The sequence below is a fragment of the Oryctolagus cuniculus genome, chromosome 1, assembly GCF_964237555.1.
Source record: "Oryctolagus cuniculus chromosome 1, mOryCun1.1, whole genome shotgun sequence".
In the NCBI taxonomy this organism is placed as follows: Eukaryota; Metazoa; Chordata; class Mammalia; order Lagomorpha; family Leporidae; genus Oryctolagus; species Oryctolagus cuniculus.
In genome coordinates, this window is record NC_091432.1 from 190,191,760 (window position 1) to 190,216,242 (window position 24,483).

Below are 24,483 nucleotides of genomic sequence, written 5' to 3' on the forward strand. Positions count from 1 at the left end.
TTGGGCCATCTTCTGCTGTTTTCTCAGGCACATTAGGGGAGAGCTGGATCAGAAGCAGAGCAGCAAGAACTGGAACTGGCACCCATATGGTATACCAGCACTGCGGGCAGAGGCTTAACCTTTTACACCACAGCACCAGCCCCAGTCTCAGTTCTTGTATTAGGCTCCTAACTGCCCATGATCCATTAGCTTGTGTGTGGCCCTCTATTACTCAGATTTCTGGAAGTCCAAAGTGAAGTCATCACTTTCTGTACCAAACTAATTCTCCCAATTCTCGATTTTTTTTAATGAGGAATTCCATTGAAGACTGCAGCTTTTTCTTTTTCTTTTTTCTTTTTTTTGACAGGCAGAGTTAAACAGTGAGAGAGAGAGACAGAGAGAGAGTTATAGACAGTTAGAGAGGGACAGAGAGAAAGGTCTTCCTTCTGTTGGTTCACTCCCCTAATGGCTGCCACAGCCACTGTGCCGGTGCGCTGCACCGATCTGAAGCCAGGAGCCAGGTGCTTCCTCCTGGTCTCCCATGCGGGTGCAGGGACCCAAACATTTGGGCCATCCTCCGCTGCCCTCCAGGGCCACAGCAGGGAGCTGGACTGGAAGAGCAGCAACTGGGACCAGTACCTGGCGCCCCAACCGGGACTAGAACCCGGGGTGCCGGCGCCGCAGACAGAGGATCAGCCTAGTGAGCCAAGGCGCCAGCAAAGACTGCAGCTTTATTAATTTCTTTATCCCGTTTTGGATAATATCTCCTCCAAATTATCTTCTATTTATCTCTTGTCCATTAGCATTGTGCAACTGTTTTATAACTTCATACCCACACTACTTCAGCTGCTTTCTAGTTGCTTCCATATCCATTGTCACCTCTAGATAACTCCAGTCCATATGTTCAACAATTATCAAATTCTGCTTTAATCATATAATTTCTTCTCAAGAGATACAACTTCTTGGGGCCCAGCATTGTGGCATAAAGCTGGCATCATAGATGGCCACATGGGCATTAGTTAAGAGTCCTGGCTGCTCCACTTCAGATCCAGCTCCATACTTATGTGCCTGGGAATGCAGTGGAAGGAGGTCAAAGTCCTTGGGTTTTTGCCACCCACGTGGAAGACCTGGAAGAAGCTCCTGACTTTTGGCTGCAGATCGACCCAGCTAAGGCCTTTGCAGCCATTTCAGAAGTGAACCAAGAGATGGGAGACCTCTCTCTCTTTCCCTCTCTAACTCTGACACTCAAATAAATAAATCTTAAAAAACAAACAAACAAACAGAAGAAAGAAAGAAAAAGAAACAAAGAAAAATACTTGCAAACTCTTACTTCCCAGCACTGAAACTAAAAACATGCCTGGCATTCAAGGTACTCCAAAGTTAAGCTGCACCACACCTACCATCCACTATTCCCTAGCATTAGCATTCCTCTATTTTCCTTCATTCCTATGCAGATCATATTCATTCCCATGAAAGAAATTGAGAACTGTCATCTCTCAGTATCCATGGGGCTTAGTTTTACAACCAAAATTCATTGATGTTCAAGTCCCTTATATAAAATGGTATAGTATCTGTATGTATTATTTCTCAATGAAGATTTTTTTAAAAATTTACTTATTTATTTGAAAGGCAGAGTTAGAGAGAAAAGATAGAAAGAGAGATCTTCCATCTACTGGTTTACTCCCCGAACGGCTGTAACAGCCACAAGTGATGCAGGCAAAAGCCAGGAGCCAGGAGCTTCTTCTGCGTCTCCCATGTGAGTAAAGGGGCCCAAGACTTGTACCATCCTCTGCTGCTTTCCCAGACACATTGGCAGGGCGTGAGATCAGACGTGGAGCAACAGAGATTTGAACCAGCGCCCATATGGGATGCTGTGGCTGCAGGCCGAGGCTTTACCCCACTAAGCCACAGCGGTGGCCCCATATTTGTATGCATTCTATTCATATCCTCCTGTATACTTTAAATCATCACTTGACTACTTATAATACTTAATAGAGTATAAGTGCTACATAACTAATTATTAAACTCTATTATTCAGGAAATAATGACGAGAAAAGAAGTCTGTACATGCCCAATACAGATGAAATATTTTTTCAAATATTTTCAGTATGAGGTTGGTGAATCCACAGATGTAGAAAGCACATATACAGAGGGGTTGCTGTATTGCTTCCATTGACAGAAATTTCCATTTTCTTCTTTACTCATAGTCTTGCAAAATCCAACTCAAATTTCTCCTCCAGAAAGTTTTCTCACATCCGTCTCTACCTTCCCTAACTTCTTTTATAGTCAGTGCTTCAACTGCACGACTTGCAGTACAATTCTAGTATAACATGTCACATATCATCTGTGTAAACGCTGTTCTACCTTCTGTTTTTCTGTTCATTAAGAGAATGTTCATATCATCTCCCCAGGTCACCTGACATTTCTTATGGCTCATCTCCGTATACTCTGATGTCTACCAAAGGTCTAGACACATATTTACTAACTAATTAGAATATAAATACCTTGCACCAACCACAATGTCGCCATTGTCTAGTACACAGCAGCACCATATAGACTGAGCTGGAAGTCGGATTGTTTGAGCACATTCTCCACGTTTCCAGATTCTCAGGGATCTGTCTTCTGCTGTTGTCACGAAATCTAAAATTAATAAATACAGGAAAAATTAGTTTCAGCAAATAGAATTAAGTACATTTATTCACACTATCATTCTTAAACGTCAAAGTTTTAAAAGTAGTTTTAAATTTTATTATTAACTTATACCCTACATAACTTCAAAATCACATTTTAAATCCATTTTGTTCCTTACATCTCATATCTTTAACAAATAAATTACATAATCTTTCCTCAGAGACCCAAGGACTTTTAAAAACACAACCATCTAATGTGAATTAATATATTATATAATTATATATATTTATAATTATAGCATGGCCATACAATTTTCTTTATTTGGAAAATGATAGTTAGCAAATAAAGTTACTAAATTATTCAAGTCACAGATAAATACACTGTCAGAAGTAATCAGTCTTCCTCCTGCATCTCAAAGATGAGACAGAATAATGCTAAATATAAATTTCTAAACACATTACACAAGATAATCTTACCTCTACAATTCGGAAAGACAGATATGCTATAAATATAATTTGTATGTCCATAATATACTTCTAGACACTCGCCAGTGATTTGCCACCTTCTAATACTAGCATCATTTGCACAGGAAAGAAACTGTGTTTCGCTCAAAATTGCCAAACCTCTTACACAGTCTTCATGTCCTGGGTTACAAAAAGAATAATGCCAAGCAATAAAATGAGTCATGTCTTTGAAGGCTCTGTGCAGTTTATAAACATTAAAAAACATCATAAACTTGCTTTTTCAAATTAGAGAAGTTTCATTTTTTTTCTATGGCAAAATCTGGTAACCAAAATTTGTACTTTAGCTTTACCATATTTTTTATCAATAATCTTGAGAAATGATTTTATAAACATCCCATCCTCTCAAAACAATTGCCTAAAGCCCTCTAAAAATAGTACTTTGATACCAACAATTCTTCATTTTCATCTGAAAATTCATTTTCAATTTTTATTTCCAATAGCAAAAATACTTCATAAGATTCACAATATTTAACAGAAATTCATAACAAAGAGTAAATATTCAGTACATTTAAGGACAAGACATTTTTTGAACCTTGTAATCTAATAAAGGAGAACAGAAGCCAAAACTCCCACTTTCAGGGCCAGTGCTGTGGTGTGATGGGCTAAGCCTCCACGTGTGGCTTACGTGCACCAGTTCCTATCCTGGCTACTCCTTTTCCGACCCAACTCTCTGCTTATGGCCTGGGAAAGCAGCAGAAGATGGCCCATGTTCTTGGGCCCTTATACCCATGTGCGAGACCAGGAAGAACCCCTGGCTCCAGGATTCAGCCTGGCCCATCCCTGGCCATTGCAGCCATTTGAGGAATGAAAGAGTGGATGGAAGATTTCTCTCTCTCTCTCTCTCCATATTTCTGCCTTTCAAATAAATAAATCAATCTTAAAAAAAAAAAAAAACAACTCCCATTTTCAACATTTGTTGATTGTTAGCACGGTTTAATTCTCACTTGATAAATATATATTGTACATACTGATAAAAAAAAAAGCACAGCATAATACTTAGTTATAACTTGTTATCCATTTTCTATCTACACAGATTTTAAACTCTCTACAAAGGGACTCATGAAGGATTATCCAGAATGGTGATGAAATTTTAAGGAGAAAATGTTAAAAACAATAAAAACTCAGACCAAAATCCTAAGTGTCCCACAAATAAATTAGTGCTATTAATATTTAACAGAAGATACTTTAGTGTTGGTATTATTTAATCACTGAGGTTTAAAGAGGCTACCTACCAAAATCCACAAATTTGTTATTACACAATGTGTTTCAGTATAAAGAAATTAATGATGTGTCCCACTATATGTGAAGATAACACTGAACTAACCCAAAATAAGTATGGATTATTTATGCTTAAAATTTCAGGCTGAATGCGTTAACAATGACAGAAAATATCTCTATATCAAAAATTATATACATATTATATAAATATAATGGAAAAACACATATACACACTGTAACTTACCAGATAGCCATCCATTAGTCTACACCTGGTTTCATGAGAGGTTTCACAATAACTTTTTTCTTAAAGATTTATTTATTTGAAAGGCAGAGTTAGGGAGGGGGAGGGGGAAATCTTCCATCTGCTGGTTTACTCCCCAAATGGCTACAACAACCAGGATTGAGCCAGACTAAAGCCAGGAGCCAGGAGCTTCCCTGGTGTCTCCCATATGAGTGGCAGGGGCCCAAGTACTTGGGCCACCCTTTGCTGCCTTCCCAAGCACACCAGCCTGGAGCTGGATTGGAAATGAAGCACTGGGGAACGAAGCAGCATTTGTGTAGGATGCAGGGTGGCGTTGCAGGCAGAGGCTTTTACCCACTACACCACACTTTTTAAAAATATATATTCACTCTGACAGGAAAATTGCATTCACCCGAAACAAATAGCTCAAATATATTGATGTTTTTGAAATACCATTTTCAAGCCTCTAAAATCTGAGTAAAAAAAATCATCTGAGCAAATAAGCAATATTACAAAAGTTACTTGTCCCAACCATACCTGAAAAAGTTCGCTCACATCTTCCAGCCTTCCACAGTTTAATAGTCTTGTCTGCTGATCCAGTCAACATTAAGCCCTGTTCAGGTAAGATCTTTACTGCCCATACTGCAGCTGTATGACCCTGTGAGTAAAATCAGTATCAATTTCACTTGCCACGAAACTGCCATATTTAATTTTTATGTAGAATATTCACAGAGAAACACTGTACCTGTAAGGTCATCATGCATTTGTCATTCAGCCAGACTTTAGCAGTGGTGTCCCATGAGCCACTAAGTAATGTTCCAAATTTCCCAGATGAAAGACTACAAACTGCAGGGGGAAAGTCATTAGTTAACACATTTTCACATAGAAAAACGCTCAACTCTGCAACAAGTTATTAATAAGAATTGCTATGGTAAAAACACTCTGGCAAGTGGCAGTACCTTAGCCAATTAAGACTTAACTCAATGGAGACACTGAAGAGTGTAGTGGTCAAGAGCACAGACTGACACCAGACTGCCTGGGTACAAAGCCAAGCCGTGTAACTTACATGCTAAGTGACCACTAGGATAATATTTAACCTCGGACTCCCACTCTGTAAAATAAGGGAGCAGGACTAAGTGGGAATGCACAATCCCTTATAGATTTAAGAAAGTACAATAAGGAGACAACAGAAATTATTTTGAAATAGATATAATTAAGGCCACTCTCATTAAAATGACACAAAAACACACAAAAAACCAACAAACCTAGATCCAACATAAACGTTCAATAGTAATGGAATGGTTAATTAAACTTATTACCTTAATGTAAAATTCCACATTATAAACACTGTAAATATAAAACATTATCTTAGAAAAGGAAGAATGCCCCAGAAGGTCAAAGCAGGGCCATAAAAAAATGAACTGGGAACTTCTTTCGTGAGACCAGAGAGAACTGTTCGCAAAAATCTTTCCATTTGAGAGGACAAAGTCCTTGAAACAGCCACTCATTTGGATTTCAGAACGGCTAGATCAGAGAATGCTTTCTTGTGCTGTCCCCTTTTCTGAATCGGAGTGTTTGCTCTAATTATGCTATCCTTTTCCACAACTGTATACTGCGTATGGGTGATAGTCCACACTTTTTTTTTTTTTTTTTTTTTTTTTTTGACAGGCAGAGTGGACAGTGAGAGAGAGAGAGAGAGAGACAGAGAGAAAGGTCTTCCTTTGCCGTTGGTTCACCCTCCAATGGCCACCACGGCTGGCGCGCTGCGGCCGGTGTACCGCACTTATCTGATGGCAGGAGCCAGGTACTTATCCTGGTCTCCCATGGGGTGCAGGGCCCAAGCACTTGGGCTATCCTCCACTGCACTCCCTGGCCACAGCAGAGAGCTGGCCTGGAAGAGAGGCAACCGGGACAGAATCCTGATCGGGACCAGAACCCGGTGTGCCAGTGCCGCAAGGCGGAGGATTAGCCTAGTGAGCCACGGCGCCGGTCCATACATCTCTTAATTTAAAAGGAAATATACCTGGACCTGATGTAGAAACACCTGAGCAGCACCTCCCTGATGGTTACAATACTATGCCTAACCCGCATATTCTTAACTTTGGGCTTGGTTCTATAACTAGATGGGGCTTTTGAATTGTTTCATATTGGGAGGTGGGAGGGTATATTTTGCCTGTAGCAGGAAGAGGAGCTCAATGATTGGTAACCAGAACACACATTGTGGTAGCTCTCCCTTTCCAAATACATAGAAAGATGGTACTTTCCTCCACCATTTGAAGTTACGTACAGCCATGATAGCTTCATTTGTTGGTAGTCCACATGGTAGCTCACATTTTCACAATACCCCATTTTTTAAAAAGACTTATTGTATTTGAAAGGCAGAGTTACAGAGAGAGGAGAGATAGAGAGATCATCCATCTGCAGGTTCACTCCCCAGAAATGGCCACAATGGCTTGGGCTGGGTCAGACCAAATCCAGGAGCCTGGAGCTTCACTCAGATCTCCCACGTGGGTATGGGGGCCCAAGCGCTTGGGCCATACTCTACTACATTCCTAGGCACACCAATAGAGCTGGATCAGAAATCAGCTCCCATATGGGATGCTGGCGTTGTAGGCAGTGGCCCAACCCACCACACCACAATGCTGACCCGAAACATACTCTTTCAAAGCCAGTGCACAGGGGTAGGGACTGTGGCTTAGTGGGTCAAGCTGTGGCTTGGGAAGCCCACATCCCATATCAGAGTACTGGTTCAAGTACTGACCCAGTCTCAGCTGTTGCAGGCATTTGGGGGTTAACCAGAGGATGGAAGAGCTCTCTCTGCCTTTAAAGTACATGAAATCAAATAATATATATATATATATATATTTTTTTTTTTTTAATGAGCCAGTGTACTAACCATGTGTTCTTTCATTGCTGGAATGACTGACTACACGTAGAGAAGAAGGCCAAATCCCTGATAAGCAAAGTCCCCCTTCTAATCCAAAGTAGAATGAATGAGAAACACTCACTCTGTGTTATGTGACTGAGATCTGGTAAGTATAAGTATTTCTTAGACTTACTGCAACAGATGCAAAAAAATGAGCTACAAGTACACAGAAAGTTATGGAAATGAGGGGAAAAAAGGGTCATTAACTTTAGGAAAAACAATCTTTCCTGGGGCTGGTGCCATGGCACAGGTTAATTCTCTGCCTACGGCGCCAGCATCCCATATGGGTGCCAGTTCTAGTTCCGGCTGCTCCTCTTCCAATCTAGCTCTCTATTGTGGCCTGGGAAAGTAGTAGAAGATGGCCCAAGTGCTTGGGCCCCTGCACCTAAGTGGGAGACTGGGAAGAAACACCTGGCTGCTGGCTTTGGATCAGCGCAGCTCCAGCAGCTGCAGCCATTAAGGGAGTGAACCAATGGAAGGAAGACCTTTCTCTCTGTCTCTCTCACTTACTGTCTGTAACTCTACCTCTCAAATAAATAAATAAAAATCTTTAAAAACAAACAAGCAAACAAACAAAAAACCCAATCTTTCCTAAAGAATATAATTTAAAGCTAAATATGCATTATGATATTTAAATTAACATTCCTCTTACTTGTTACCTACTCTATTCCAAAATTTTAAGTGACTTTCACAAATAGATGTCTTTAAAATTTCTATCATTGTGTATTAAAGATGATACACACACACACATACATGCATAGATATACACAAACACACACACTTTCCAAATTCTTTAGAGGAATTAAGTTTAAAGTGTTTATGGGACATGTCCCAAAGTATCCCAGATACATAAGAAGCTTATATACTGCACTAATTAAGCATGTACTTCTATAATTAAAAGCTGTTATTCCATATACAAACCCAGAATTATCACAGAATTAGGAATATATACAAATCACAGAAAACAATATTCAGGTATGGTGCTATGGCATAGTAGCTTAAGCATCTGCCTGCAGTACAGACATCCCATATTGGTGCCAGTTGAGTCCCAGATGCTCCACTTCTGATCCAGCTCCCTGCTGATGGCCCGGAAAAGCAGTAGAAGATGTCCCAAGTACTTGGACCCCTGCACCCAAGTGGGAGACCCAGAAGTTGTTCCTGGCTCCTGGCTGCAGGTTGGCCCAGTTCCAGCCATGGAGGCCATTTGGGGAGTGGAACAATGGATGGAAGACTGCTCTCTCTGTCTTGTCCTGTCTCTGTGTAACTCTGCCTCTCAGTAAGTAAATCTTTTTTTTTTTTTTAATTTTATTTATTTTTTTTTTTTTGACAGGCAGAGTGGACAGTGAGAGAGAGAGAGACAGAGAGAAAGGTCTTCCTTTGCCGTTGGTTCACCCTCCAATGGCCGCCGCGGCCAGCGCGATGTGGCCGGCGCACCGCGCTGATCCGATGGCAGGAGCCAGGAGCCAGGTGCTTTTCCTGGTCTCCCATGGGGTGCAGGGCCCAAGCACCTGGGCCATCCTCCACTGCACTCCCGGGCCACAGCAGAGGGCTGGCCTGGAAGAGGGGCAACCGGGACAGAATCCGGTGCCCCGACCGGGACTAGAACCCGGTGTGCCGGCGCCGCTAGGCGGAGGATTAGCCTAGTGAGCCGCGGCGCCGGCCTCAGTAAGTAAATCTTAAAAAAAACTATATTCCTAAGTATTAAACCCTCTTCAATAATGACAGCAGAGACCTAAACACATTCCTTCTGGGTCTTTGATTTGGTACATGTATACAGCCATAATAAAGGATGAAGAAATGTGGGGAGCAATCCGGACTAGACTAAGTTACTCGAATTAAGACTTATTCTATGCATCTGCTCTCCCACAATATGGCGCTGGGAGAGAAGTAAACAGCTTCCGCACAGCTGCCTCCAGTTCAGCTAATAAACTGTAGGACTTGCTCCTGATTGGAGAGCAGCGTACTCGGCGTGTGGGCAGCCGAGTTGGGATTGGCGGAGGAGGACTATAAAGGAGGAGAGAGACGGCATGCACCAGGAACATCTATGGGGAACATCTAAGGGAACCCGTGCAGCCCCCGAGAAAGCCGGCCGGCGGTGTGCCGCTCCCCTGCGGAAGTGGGGAATGCGGCCAGGGGGAACTGCCCTTCCACGGAGGTGGAAGGGATAGTAGCCAACCCGGGAAGAACCAGCAGCAAACCCGGGGAGGGCCGAGCAGACGAAAGAACAGCGCAGGGTCCTGTGTTGCTCCTCCACGAAGACGGGGAGCGACAAAGAAATATACTTAATTTTCCTTAGTAAATGGAGTTCTTGTACAAAACAGCTGAAAACCAAAATCATGAAGTACATTAAAGTTATGCATTCTCTTTCTTCCATAACTAAACACCTTATTTTTTGCCTGCATAAGCATGTCAACCTTTACCAACAACAACAGAAAAAACAAAGGGACTTTACAGATCTAAGATAGGCCCACCAAAAATTTTCCACTAAAGCTACAGCTGAAGCAAACATAACAACTTGAGAAGATGGATATGTGGATTTTATTTTCAAAAGGACAAAAGTCCAAACAGAAAAACACCAAAATGTTATACTTACCAGTATTTTTGTGACCTTTTAGAATATAAAGTGGCAATGGACTGTCCAGTGAGAAGATACATATATTGTGGTCATTTCCTCCAGTGGCAATTAGTCCATGAGGGTATGTGTCACTTGAAGGTATGATGCATACACAAGATACAAAGTTGGAGTGGCCACTCATACAGTGCATTTCTGTAAAGCCCCTGTTAGGACTAAAAAGGTAAGATAATTAATAGATAGGCATTTGTTCCCTCCCTTAAACTAGGACATAACACATCAAAGGATCATTTTTATTTAGTGTCTTAGATGAACAAGTACATACTATTTTTATGAATCCATTGTTTTAAATTAAATGTATGGAGGATTACATCAGATTAGATAAAGTCTGTTTACTACTTCTTTTTGACAAAAATGTCAATTAACAGAAAGTATTAATAAGTAGGAAAGGCAGGGAAACAAATACTGTGAGTGTCTTTTTCTCATTCTTCATCTTCGTTACTATTCATTCATCAGTGATTGCTATCCCAAGAAACCCTTACTGCAGGGGCTGGCATAGTGTAGCGGGTTAACCACTGCCTACAATGCCATCAGCTCTTGTGGGTGCAAGTTGGAGTCCTGGCTGCTCGATTTCTGTGGCAGCTTCCTGCAATGTGTCTAGGAAAGCAGTGAAAGTTGTCCCAAGTCCTTGAGTCCCTGCAATTACCCGGAAGACGTGGATGGAGAAATCCCTCTGAAGTGAAACATATACACAATTAAGCTAACAGAATTTGGGCGGGGGGCAGGGGGCCCACAAGAGTTTCAGCCTAGCAGATCCATATTGGAGTGCCGGGATTCAATACCTGCCTCCATTCCCAGTTCCAGTTTCCTGCTAATTCAAGTCCTGGAATGTAGAGGCTAAAGAGGTTGGTTCCCTGCCACCTTTGTGGGAGACCTGGACTGAATCCCTGGCGCCTGGCTTTGGTCCAGCCCAGGACCAATTATTGAGGCTATTTGGACTGTGAATAAGTGGATGAAGAGTTCTCTGTCTCTCTCTTTCCACTTCTCTAACAATAGTAGCAATAAAATCCATTATCAATATGCCTTAAATGTAGTGAGTACATTTTCACACTATGAATCATTAACTCAGTACCAATTAATATAGTGTATCTAAGTTGCTAGAATATTGATCATTCTCAATATGCAGAAAAGGAACTAATATGGGGATATATAAATGGCTGCTCTAAACAACAATAACAAAAAAGAGATGGCTACTCTAGGGACACAGTACATTGAAAATTGCCTCTGGATTAGAATGATTACCAGTTTGTTCTATGTATCAATTATTTAACATCACTGCCTTACTAACAAGCCAAAGAATAGATGATGACAGACTACATGGAAAGCAGTACGTCAGCTGCTAAGAGGGATATCAAGAGCTATGTCCATAAATTAAATCAAGGAGTTTGCATTATGGTTGAAGAATACAATACAAGCACATAAAGAGATGAGTGTGTTCAGTCTTTGCCTAGGAGTCTTATCTTTTATCTATTTTCACTACCTTCCCAACTCCCATTAAAACCTTGTGTGTGTGTGTGTGTGTGTGTGTGTATAAATCCACAAGGCCAAGGAGCATCATAAAAAAAAGAAAAAAAGAAAACAACTTTGCATAGTGAAAACTGACAGAAAAGTAGTGAAGGCCTTAGGCGATCTGGGAAAAAAATGAGTTTTACATAGGCAGCAGGGAAGAATCAATTTAGCCATAAATCCCCAAAAAGGTCAAGAACTGGCAAAGATTCTGTTGAGAGAAAAGAAGCATCAAGAATCTGTTGCCCTACTTCGCCACAATTGCACTGGTATTATCTGTCTGATAAAATTTTGAATCTCTGAAGTCAACTGAAAGCTTGCAATGTCCAGGACAAAGTTTGGTCTGTAAATCTGAGTTAACTTTGAATAATTTCAGTTCTTACCACGGTACCTCTTATCTCAGCTCCATGGCAGGCAGACATGCACATGTCACTGGAGCAGCTTGTATGTATGTGCAGGAGCTAGGTTAGGCAATAAGGATCCTGTCCTCCAAATATCAGGGATCTGTTCTCTGACAACTTATTGCTACTCTGACCTTGGAGGTACAAAGAGAGGCAGGCAGCACTGTTACTATACCCTCTCTCATGGTTGTCAGCGCTTATCTCTCCAACTGAAGTGACTTCCAGGGTTTAAAATTTTTACTTATCATCATTTTTTATTTGAAAGGCTGAATGACAGAAACACAGATTCCCTACCTACTGGTTTACTCCTCAAATGCCAGCGAAAGCCAAGGCTGGACTAGGTCAAAGCCAGGAGCCCAAATCCAACCCACATCTCCTATGTGGGTGGCAGGGACCCCTGAGTGATTATCTGTTGCCTCCCAAAGTGTGCATGAACAGGAAACTGGAACTGGAAGCAGAAGTGGGACTTGAATCCAGACACTCCAATATGCCCAAGCAGCATTTCATCTCCTGCAACAAACTTCTGCCACCCATTATCCTCACCCCTTCACTTTTCTTTTTCTTCTTTCTCTCGAGTCAGACATAAAGACTGGGACGTTCAAAAAGAACTGCATATGCAGAGAAATCAGAAAGCGAACATGCATGCTCAAGGAAAAGTACAAGCTCAAAAAAGGCCTGAGAAGATGATCTTTGGCACAGTCACCCTACAATAACGGACAAATAAAAAACATAATAACAGGAAAAATCCCCCTGGAAAAAGGGGAAAATCTAGTTTCCACAGTCATCATATTAGATTCAACATCCAATTTTTAACAAAAACAACAAATACAGAACACATAAATAAACAGGAAAGCATGGCCTGTTCAAAAAAAAAAAAAAAAAAAAAACAAACTGTCCATGAAAAATACCTAATTGCAGATTTACTAGAGAAAGTCTTTAACACAACTGTCTTAAAGATGCTCAAACAGGCCAGTGCCACGGCTCACTAGGCTAATCCTCCGCCTTGCGGCGCCGGCACACCCCGGGTTCTAGTCCCGGTCGGGGTGCCGGATTCTGTCCCGGTTGCCCCTCTTCCAGGCCAGCTCTCTGCTGTGGCCAGGGAGTGCAGTGGAGGATGGCCCAAGTGCTTGGGCCCTGCACCCCATGGGAGACCAGGAGAAGTACCTGGTTCCTGCCACTGGATCAGTGCGGTGTGCCGGCTGCAGCGGCCATTGGAGGGTGAACCAATGGCAAAGGAAGACCTTTCTCTCTGTCTCTCTCACTGTCCACTGTGCCTGTCAAAAAATAATAATAATAAAAAAAGATGCTCAAACAACTAAAGGTAAATGTGGAGAAAGTCTAGAAAACAATGAACAAAATAGAAATATTAATATAGAGATCAAATGCCTAAAAACGGAAACCTTAGAACTAAAAAAAGATACAATAACTGACATGAAAAGTTTACAAGGTAGATTGAAAGGCAGATCTGAGTAGGCAGAAGAAAACAAATCAGTGAATTTGAAAATAGGACACTGTAAATCATCAAAAGCAAGAAAAAAGGTAGAAAAACAGTGAACACAGCCTAAGGGACTTGTTTGACATATGAAACAATCAACACAATACTGTGCCAATTCCAGAATACTGAAACACAATATTCAATGAAATAATGGCTTAAAGACACTCTAAATAAAGACACTCTAAATTTGATGAAGCTCACTTAACTCCAATTAAAATAAACTCAACGAGTTCCATAATGAGACCCAATATAATCCAACTTAAGAAAACGCAGAAACAAAGAATCTTGAAAGCAATGAGAAAGAAATAATTCATCATACACAAGCAATCTCAATAGGATCATAAGCAGATTTCTCATTCAAAGTTTTGGAGCAGCGCCTGCCATGGTGGCCATTTGGGGAGTGAACCAACGGAAGGAAGACCTTTCTCTCTGTCTCTAACTCTGCCTGTCAAAAAAAAAAAAAAAAAAAACTTTCTAAGCTTGCATTTTAATTTCAATTTTCCACAAACACTAAAAAAATTTATTAATTTGAGAGGCAGAGAGCCTCTCAAACAGAGAAACAGAGCTCCCACCTGCTGGCTCACAAGCCAGCAGCCCACAGCTTGGTGGCAGGGAGGAAATTACTTGAGCCATTATAGATGCCTCCCAGGGTCTGCATTAGCAGGAAGCTGGAGTCTGGAGCAAGAGTCCAGTATCAAACCCAAGTATGCAGAAATGGTACATGGGCAAACTAATGACTAGGCTAAATACTCCCCTAAATCCCACCCCACCCCACCCCCAAACTTTTAAAAATACCTTTGCATATATGTGATTAGGTAAAAGGCAGAAAGAGAGCTACATTCTCATATTCGATCTTAGAACTAACAGTGCCTAAAATAAACACTGTTTCTATACACACACACACCCCTAAAAACAATATATGTATATATAGATGTAAAATGCTAAAAAGAGAAGTTCAATGAAAATTTTACTTTGAGAAAGGGAAATGGAAGCACAGTGGGAAGGGAATTGATTTCTTAACAAACCCCAGAACTGTTTGAAGGGGGACCCAAAATTCTAAATGTTTACGTAATCCAGATGTCACTTCAGCCTCAGGACATGCTCAGGAAAGATTCAAGGCATGATCTTAAATCTGAAAATATGATTCAAATATGGGTAGTTTTTAAAAGGCTAAGCAATATAAGGCAAAGTTGCTGGAGCCATACCTCAAAACTTAGAAGTTGTGACAGACTTGAGAAATCTGAAGACAGAAGGAGTCTGATACAAGGGCATGTTGGCTGTCTCAAGTCAGTGCACAACCCAAAAATTAATGTCTCTATTCTGAAGGGACTTCAGAGGGTCCAGAGAGACTTTCTGGGTTTTCAATGGGATTTTGTGAAAGACTTAGTCCACTCTAGAACAGAACTATTTCCATCTCCCTAGAACAAAACTCCCCCATCATTCTACTCTCTACACTTAATATGCTGAACCAGAACCATATCAATAATGTATACGAGCAAACAAACTTCATTTACTACTTAGCTCCAAATATTGTATGGTACTCTAATTTTATAAATATACTATGAAATAAAAATTGCCAGTATCTTGGCCTTGAAGACACTTTTTATAACAATAAATGGTGTGGCTGGGTCATTCTATTCATGATGGCTAAGAGATTAACACTCCGTGACTATGAGATCCTTTAACCTATGCAGTTACAAATAACAAATTAAGTAATTTTATCTGTCTTATCACTCATTTTCTAGCCTTGTGCCTGGCAAAATGCAAGCTCTTCATCAGTGTTAGTTGAATAAATCTATGAATAAGTTTTTTTAAAAGAACATGAGTTAAAAGACAAGAATTAGTTTTCAAATAGAAGATCATTTCAACTAAACGTTGCTTGAAAATGCAAGCACTCCAGCAACTTAAACTCTTGTCAACCTAACACAATTCTACAAAACATGTAAAAGTTTAATGGCAGGATAGATAAAATTACAACAGACAACCTTTAGATAGTCCTGACAATGTTAGAAGAGACCTGTAGAGGTCAACTCATCCAATACAAGGCTTGCTTTATAAAACCTAGTCTAGTCTAGCATACTGCAAATGCCTCCGAAAAGATCTACTTCCGTGCCCCTTCTCCACCAGCAGCTGACAGACACTTCTCAATGGGTAAATCACATCACGCTGCTCTCCACTGCTAAGTTCTTGAAGGCTCCCACCTGCAGACTCCATGATGTGGCTCTTGCCTGATCTCAGTTCACAGCTCATTCCCTCCTGCCACTTAGGGACTTGTCTTTTTCAAGCCAGGGCCTCTGCCTAGCTCTTTCAGTTCAACTCTATTCATTCTTCCTCCCCAAGGCTCCCAGCTTAATCTATGTGGTCAGTGCTTCAAATGTCAAAAGCACACATCTCTTCAGAGAGGCCCCCTCTTTTACACCTTCCTTCACCCCATTTATTTTCTTCATAATACAGGTGCCAGTTCTTAACTACTTATTTGCTTGGGTTTTAAGCCTTGTTCCTCAGCAGACTGCAAGACAGCTGTACAAACACAGCCAACTTGTCTTCATTTTCCTCTCCAAGATCCAAAATAAACAGGGGGCACTCTATAGTTAGCAATCGACTGATGGATGGCCACCCAAACCCTGAAACCTCCAGTGATGGCAGACTTGCCAAATAATAAAACCACTAACCTCAATTTTTCTTTTTCCGGAACAAAAAAAAAATCTCTGTTCTGGTTTTAAATTTCCTGCTAAAAACCAGCTAAAATCAGAGCCAAACCCTTGAACTTGGTCTGGACTGGAGGTTAACCTGGTTCTCGACCTTCTTCCCCTCCTGAACCCCTCTGATAAGTCTTTTTCAGGTTAGTACAAGCTCTGTCCTCAAGAAAACAGCACGTCCCCATATGGCAATAAAACTTTTGAGAAGTTTTCACCCCCTGCCCCCAAGACCCTCACAGACCCCCGACTAAGGAACTCTAAACTGGACAACAGGGATGGAGTCAATGCAATTTTTGAGAACTGACGTGTTCAAAACCTATCGGAAGGAAGACTACAGTACAACTTCTGGGGGAGAACGAGGACATGCCAGATGCTTTTGGACTTACTCACTTAGGAAGATGCACATGGAATTAGTAAACCTCTAAATCTAGAAGACACTTGGGAGATCATCGTCCGAAAACCGAAGCCCTCCCCCCCCACCACCACCAAAAAAATAAATAATAAGAGGCGCGTCCAAGGTCACTCATTTGATTGTGCTCAAGTTAGGACAAGAAAGCCGATCTCGGTCCCCCACCTGGGGTTCCTTCCACTTCAGTCTCGCTAGAATCTTAACGAGGAGTGCCCAGAGAGCCAGGGCTCAGAGGGTTGGGAAGGAGCGGGAAGCAGAGGAAAGACCAGCAAGAGAGGGAAAGAGCAGGCTACAGCAGGGAAGAGACACTCTTCCCACTCGCCGGGAAGCTTGCAACACAGACGGCCGACAGCCCCACTCGCAGCGCTCACCTGTCCGGGGCCCAAAGGCGGGTGGTGCGGTCTCGGGACACCGACACAAAGGCCCCCGGCGGATAGAGGCAGCACACCAGGCCCCGCACGTCCAGCTCATGACCCGGGAGCGAGCAGCTCAGCCGGTACCTGGCAGCGCCGCTAGCCATGGCCAGGGTCTTTCCGGCGCCCGGATCCCGGGCACCGCGCGAGATCAGTCCGCAGCGGAGACTCGGCGTGCTCCAAGCGGCGGCGGGAGACGAGCCTGCAGGTGAGGGGCGCCTGGGGACCGGAAGAGCCCAAGAGCCGGTGCGGAAGGGCGGCGGGGAAGGGGCGCGCCGAGCGGGCCGAGTGACACAGCAACCCACACTTGCACACCGGAATTCATCATCCGCCCCAGCCCGCCATGACGCAGAGCGTGTGCGTCCGGGCTGCCGAGGCCGGCGGGCAGCTAGGGTTCTGTCCCCTCTCGCGCTCGAGGCAGCCCTAAGACGAAGGGGTAAGGACGGCCGGCTGTTTTGACCCCGCCCTCGGGTCCTTTCCAAACTCTGACCCTTTCCTCGTCCCCGCCAAACTGTTTGTTGTAATTCTGCAAGCAGGCGGGGACTACGAGTCCCACAATGCCGCGCGCCAGTGGGGCGTGAGCAGCCAGTGCGCAGAATCTGGATTTTTCAAATCTGGGTCCGCGGAGCTGCGCGCTGTGGGGTCAACGGGGTGGAGTTGCTTGTTGACTTCTTTTGCGGCGTCCATACCAATTTTCCTCAAACCGCCTCTGCAGTCTACTGACATTTTAAACAAGCGGTTTTCCTCCCTCCCCACCCCCCATTAAAACTAGAGACCAGGAAATTGGGGCCGCTTAATAGTTTGCCTTGGTTTCAAATTACTAGTCTCTTTGCCCCCTACCATCAAAGTTAGCAAATAAGTAAGATAGTCCAGTTGTACTCTTTGAAAGTACGCCTACTTCCGGTAGTTTGTTGAAGTGCAGATTCTGATTCGGTAGGTCCGGCTGAGGCCGAACGTAGCTCATGCAGTTTTGACAAACCCCAGGTGATGCTGCTTGTCGTCATCCGTCTACAATGACTGCAAGGGTTTACAAGACCTGTTCTACTTCCAGCTGCTCCCCCCTTGCATCTAGTTCCACTTCACAACCCTTATAAATTAATTACAGTTTGCGCTTTTCTGACTTCTCCCTACTGGAAACGCCCACTTCAGGTTTGGAATCACCACTCCTCCTTTTCTTTCTCCAACAGCCCTGAATACCTCTCCCTGAGGAGACTATTTACCACTTTGCTTTTCTTCTAAAGCTCTATCCCTCAGAATGACATATCCAAATTTCAGATCTGTATTTCCAGCTGTTAGAAATCTTAACCTAGGGGCCGGCACTGTGGCGTAGTGGTAAAGCCTCCGCTTGCAGTGCCAGCATCCCATATCTGCACCGGTTCATGTCCCGGCTGCTCCTCTTCCCATACAGCTCTCTGCTGTGGCCTGGGAAAGCATTAGGAGATAGTCCAAGGCTTTGGGCCCCTGCACCCACCTAGGGGGACCAGGAGGAGGCTCCTAGCTCCTAGCTTTGGGTAGGCCCAATTCCAGCCCTTGCAGCCACTTGGGTAGTGAATCTGCCTGGAAAGACTTCTCTTTTTGCCTCTACCTCTCTGTAACTCTGCCTTTCAAATAAATAAATCACTTTTTTAAAGGATGACGCAAGGATAGGGTGGGTACTATCATTGTAACCTAGAATGTCACGTTCTTTACCTGTCAAATTTCAATACTGGTTTATCATGTGTATCCGTCTAGTTCCTCTCTGGAACCAATACAATTTTTTATTTTCAAATAAATAAATCTTATTTTTTTAAAGATTTTATTTATTTATTTGAAAGGCAGAACTAGAGAGAGGTATAGGCAGAGACAGAGAGAGAGAGACAGAGAGGTCTTTCATCCACGGTTCACTCACCAGATGGCCGCAACAGCCAGAACTGTGTCCATCCAAAGCCAGGAGCCAGAAGGCAGGAGCTTCTTCTGGGTCTCCCACGCGGGTACAGGGGCCCAAAGATTTGGGCCATCTTCTACTGCTTTTCTAGGCCATATCAGGGAGCTGGATCAGAAGTGGAGCAGCTGGGACTCGAACTAGCGCCAGTGGAGGATGGCCCAAATCCTTGGGCCCCTGCACCCATGTGGGAGACCCAGATAAAGCTCCTGGCTCCTGGCTTCAGATTGGCTCAGCTCTGGCCATTGCAGCCATCTAGTGAGTGAACCAGTAGATGGAAAACCCTTTCTCTCTCTCTCTCTCTCTCTCTCTCTCTCTCTCTCTCTATTTCTACCTACCTCTGTCTATAACTCTCTTTCAAATAAATTAAATAGGTCTTTTATAAAAAAAAAACACTGTATTTGAGTTATACAAGTTTCAGATATTTCATATATACAGATTTAGGATAGTTTTAAGAGCATGGGGCCGGCACTGTGGCTTAGTGGGTAAGGCAGCCACTTGCGGTGCCAGCATCTCATGGGCACTGGTTCGAGTCCTGGCTGCTCCACTTCTGATCTAGCTCTCTACTATGGCCTGGGAAAGCAGTGGAAGATGGCCCAAGTGCTTGGCCCTGCAGTGCGTGGGAGATCTGGAAGAAGCTCCTGGCTCCTGGCCTCAGATCAGTGCAGCTGCAGCCATTGCGGTCATCTGAGGAGTGAAGTAGCAGATGGAAGACCTCTCTTTCTCTGTCTGTGCCTCTCTGTAATTCTGCCTTTCAAATAAATAAGTAAATCATTTTAAAAAGGCATAATGATAGTACCCACCCTATCCTTTCTTCATTCCTCCTTCCCTCCCATCTTTGCTCCTTGTTTTTCTTTTAATTTTTACAATGACATACTTTGAATTTACTTTATAATCATGAACTTAACACAATTCAACAAGTAGTAAGCAGAAAAACACTGTTCCGCAGGAGTATAGACAAGGGCTATAAACAAGAATTAAATTTCTGGGGCCGACACTGTGGTGCAGTGGATTAACACCCTGGCCTGAAGTGCCGGCATCCCCATATGGGCACCGGTTCTAGTCCCGGCTGCTCCTCTTCCAGTCCAGCTCTCTGCTATGGCCTGGGAAAGCAAGAAGATGGCCCAAGTCCTTGAGCCCCTGCACCCTGGTGGGAGACCCAGAAGAAGTTTCTGGCTCCTGGTTTCGGATCCGCGCAGCTCTGGCTGCTGCGGCCAATTGGGGAGTGAACCATAGGATGGAAGACCTCTCTGTCTGCCTCTCCTCTCTATATATAACTCTTTCAAATAAATAAATAAAACTTTAAAAAAATCAAATCTCAAAATGTCAACATTGCTTATCAACTTTTTTTTTTTTACTCTGTATATTAGTTACCACAAATCAGAGAAAACGTGATATTTGTCTTTTTGGGACTGGCTATTTCCCTAAACATGATGATCTCCATTTTGTTGGGAAAGATAGGATTTCATTCTTTCTACCAGCTGTAGTAGCCCATTTTGTATATACCATAATTTCTTTATCCAGTTGATGGACATTTGGGTTGATTACATAGCTTAGCTACTATGAGTTGAGCTGCTATAAACATAGAGGTACAGGTAACCTTATCATATGCTGATTTCATTTCCTTTGAGTAAATTTCCAGGAGTGGAATGGCTGGTTCATATAGTAGATCTATTTTCAGATTTCTATAGAATCTCCAAACTGTCTTCCATAATGGTTGCATAAGTTTACATTCTCACCGATAGTGTTTTAGAGTACTTTTCTTACCACATCCTTGACAGCATTTGTTTTTTTTGGTTTTGGATGATAGATATTCCAACTGGGGTGAGGTGAAGCCTTGTTGTGCTTTTTATTTGTGTTTCCCTGATGGCTAGTGATATGAGCATCTTTTTAATTGTCTATTGGCCATTTGTATTTCATCCTTTGAAAAATACCTGTTCATATCCTTAGCCCATTTTTTAACTAGATTGTTTTGTTGTTGTTAAGTTTCTTGATCTCCTTGCATATTCTGGATATTAATCCTTTATCAGATGTATAGTTTACACATATTTTCTCCCATTCTGTCAGTTGTGTCTTTACTTTGTTGAGTTTTTGCTGTGCAGAAGTTTCTTAGCTTGATGTAATCCCATTTGTCTATTTTTGCCTTTAGTGCCTGTGCCTCAGGGGTCTTATCCAAGAAGTCTTTGCCTATGTCAGTGTCTTGCAGTATTTCCCCTATGTTTTCCCCCAGTAATTTGATGACTTCAGGCCTTAGATCTCTGATCCATTGTGAGTTGCTTTTTGTATAATGTATAAGGCAAAGGTCTTGTTTCATATTTCTGCACGTAGAGATCCAGTTATCCCAACACCATTTATTGAAGACACTGTCTTTTCTCCAGAGAGTGATTTTATCTCATTTGTCAAAGATTAGTTGGTTGAAGATATATGGATTAATTTTAGGTGTTGCTAGTCTGTTCCATTGGTTGATGTGTCTATTCTTATGACAGTACCAAGCTGTTTTGATTATAAATGTGCTGTAATATGTCTTTTTTTTAACTTTTATTTAATGAATATAAATTTCCGAAGTACAGCTTATGGATTACAATGGCTTCCCCCCCATATCTTCTCTCCCACCCGCACCCCTCCCATCTCCCGCTCCCTCTCCCCTTCCATTCACATCAAGATTCATTTTCAATTCTCCTTATATACAGAAGATCAGTTTAGTATATATTAAGTAAAGATTTCAACAGTTTGCACCCACATAGAAACACAAAGTGAAAAATACTGTTTGAGTACTAGTTATAGCATTAAATCACACTGTACAGCACATTAAGGACAGAGATCCTACATGAGGATTAAGTGCACAGTGACTCCTGTTATTGACTTAACAAATTGACACTTTTGTTTATGGAATCAGTAATCACCCTAGGCTCTTGTCATGAGTTGCCAAGGCTATGGAAGCCTTTTGAGTTCGCCGACTTCAATCTTATTCCGACAGGGTCATAGTCAAAGTGGACATTCTCTCCTCCCTTCAGAGAAAGGTACCTCCTTCTTTGATGGCCCCTTTCTTTCCACTGGGATCTCGCTAGCAGAGATCTTTCATTTAGGTTTTGTGTGGTTTTGTTTTGTTTTGTTTGTTTGTTTGTTTGTTTGTTTTTTGCCAGAGTGTCTTGGCTTTCCATGCCTATAATACTCTCATGGGCTCTTCAGCCATATCCGAATGCTTTAAGGCCTGGTTCTGAGGCCAGAGTGCTGTTTAGGACATCTGCCCTTCTATGAGTCTGCTGTGTATCCCGCTTCCCATGTTGGATCGTTCTCTCCCTTTTTTATTCTATCAGTTAGTATTAGCAGACACTAGACTTGTTTATGTGATGCCTTTGACTCTTAGTCCTATCATTATGATCAATTGTGAACAGAAATTGATCACTTGGACTAGTGAGATGGCATTGGTACATGCCATCTTGATGGGATTGAACTGGAATCCCCTGGTATGTTTCTAACTCTACCATTTGGGGCAAGTCAGCTTGAGCATGTCCCAAATTGTACATCTCTTCCCTCTCTTATTCCCACTCTTATATTTAACAGGGATCATTTATCAGTTAAGTTTCAACACTTAAGAATAACTGTGTATTACTGTAATATGTCTTGAAATCAGGTATTGTGATATGTCCAGCTTTATTTTTATTGTTTAGGATTGCTTTAGCTATTCAGTCTCTTGTGATTCCATATAAATTTTTGGGTCAGTTTTTCAGATCTGAGAATGTAAGGAGTCAGAAGGCTTAATAAGCAGTCAGGTTGGTCCCAGTGGAAATTTAGGGTGCAAGATGCTTGCTTTCTCCAAAAATTACCTTTATCAAGGTTAAAAGTGTCTGCCCCATTTCTAGGAATTTCCAGTTTTACCATGAGAATAGCAGTGGAGTGGTGATTCCGTCCTTCTGAGCTCCCAGTTAATAACTGTAAAACAAATTAGAGGGGCCGGCACTGTGGCATGGTGAGTAAAGCCACTGCCTGCCATGCTGGCATCTCATATGGGCGCTGGTTTGAGTCCTGGCTGCTCCACTTCCTTTTTTTTTTTTTTAAATTTTTTTTTTTTGACAGGCAGAGTGGACAGTGAGAGAGAGAGAGACAGAGAGAAAGGTCTTCCTTTGCCGTTGGTTCACCCTCCAATGGCCGCCGCGGCTGGCGCGCTGCGGCCGGCACACCGCGCTGATCTGATGGCAGGAGCCAGGTACTTCTCCTGGTCTCCCATGGGGTGCAGGGCCCAAGCACTTGGGCCATCCTCCACTGCACTTCCTAGCCACAGCAGAGAGCTGGCCTGGAAGAGGGGCAACGGGGACAGAATCCGGTGCCCTGACTGGGACTAGAACCCAGTGTGCCGGCGCTGCAAGGCGGAGGATTAGCCTAGTTATCCGCGACGCCGGCAAGGCTGCTCCACTTCCAATCCAGCTCTCTGTTGTGGCCTGGGAAAGCAGAAAATGGCCCAAATCCAACCACCCACGAGGGAGACCCAGAAGAAGCACTTGGCTCCTGGCTTCGGATTGGCCCAGCTCAGGCCATTGCAGCCATTTGGGGAGTGAACCAGCGGATGGAAAACATCTCCCTCTTTCTCTGCCTCTGCCACTCTCTAACTCTGCCTTTCAAATAAATAAATCTTTTAAAAAAAAAGTAGGTGTTCCCTTCTGATGTTTTGTCATGAGCACGTCAGACAGGGTATAAACTTTACAAATCTGGTCTTTTGATGGGTTTGTCCCCACCTTGTACTGATTGACAGTTTCTTCTCCAAAACTGTGCTTAAAAATCCCACTAGCACTTCAGCTCTTGCCTCTCTTAGAGCCCCCCTGCAGGCCACTATGGCTGCAGGTCTCTGACTTAAAATAAATCTTACTTTAAATACACCATGCTTTTCTCTTTGCCTTGTCCTCTTGAGGTAATCTTTTCTCCTCCACTGTTGTTTCAACCCTGACAAGAAGAATGTCTTTGGTATTTTGATTGGGATTGCACTGAATCTGTAAATTGCTTTAATTGGGAAGACATTAGGCTAAGACTACTCTCGCTCCAAAGTCCAGCATAAATATAAAACAAAACTCAAGCTTAACCAAGCAGAAACTGCCACACTAACTTCTAAATGGGCACTTTCCTCTTTAACTAGACAAATTTATTTTGTTAGTATTGCTTCTAACACCTTATCAAAGTTTTTCCCTACAATCCCAAGATGGAGCCCAAACTGCTTGTAGTTTGATTCAATTCTTCAATGACTATCTGCTCAAATGAACTTTTTTAAAAAAAGGTTTATTTGAAAGGCAGAGTTAGAAAGATGCAGAGGCAGAGAGGCCTTCCATCAGCTGGTTCACTCCCCAAATGACTGCAAGGCTGGAGCTGGACCCATCCGAAGCCAGGAGCCAGGGGTTTCTTCCAGGTGTCTCACATGGGTGCAGGGGCCCAAGCACTTGGGCCATACTCTACTGCTTTCCCAGGCTATGGCAGGAGCTGGATCAGAAGTAGAACAGTT

At 42.8% G+C, this 24,483-nt stretch overlaps 1 protein-coding gene across 2 annotated transcripts in view; it reads right to left on the reverse strand.

Moving 5' to 3' along the window:
* The window catches only part of PLAA (phospholipase A2 activating protein), a 58,422-nt gene that overhangs the window by 23,928 nt on the left and 10,011 nt on the right, over window positions 1-24,483 (reverse strand). The window contains exons 1-6 of one of the 2 annotated variants that reach the window (XM_002708046.5): window positions 17,033-17,623; window positions 10,113-10,306; window positions 5,339-5,439; window positions 5,131-5,251; window positions 3,087-3,254; window positions 2,484-2,619 (exon numbers count right to left, since the gene is read on the reverse strand). In XM_002708046.5, the coding sequence (XP_002708092.1) occupies window positions 2,484-2,619; window positions 3,087-3,254; window positions 5,131-5,251; window positions 5,339-5,439; window positions 10,113-10,306; window positions 17,033-17,181 (869 nt within the window). In that variant the 5' untranslated portion in view covers window positions 17,182-17,623. Of the gene's footprint in view, window positions 1-2,483; window positions 2,620-3,086; window positions 3,255-5,130; window positions 5,252-5,338; window positions 5,440-10,112; window positions 10,307-17,032; window positions 17,624-24,483 lie in introns of those variants that run through there. The other variant, XM_051844876.2, reaches the window with a different exon arrangement.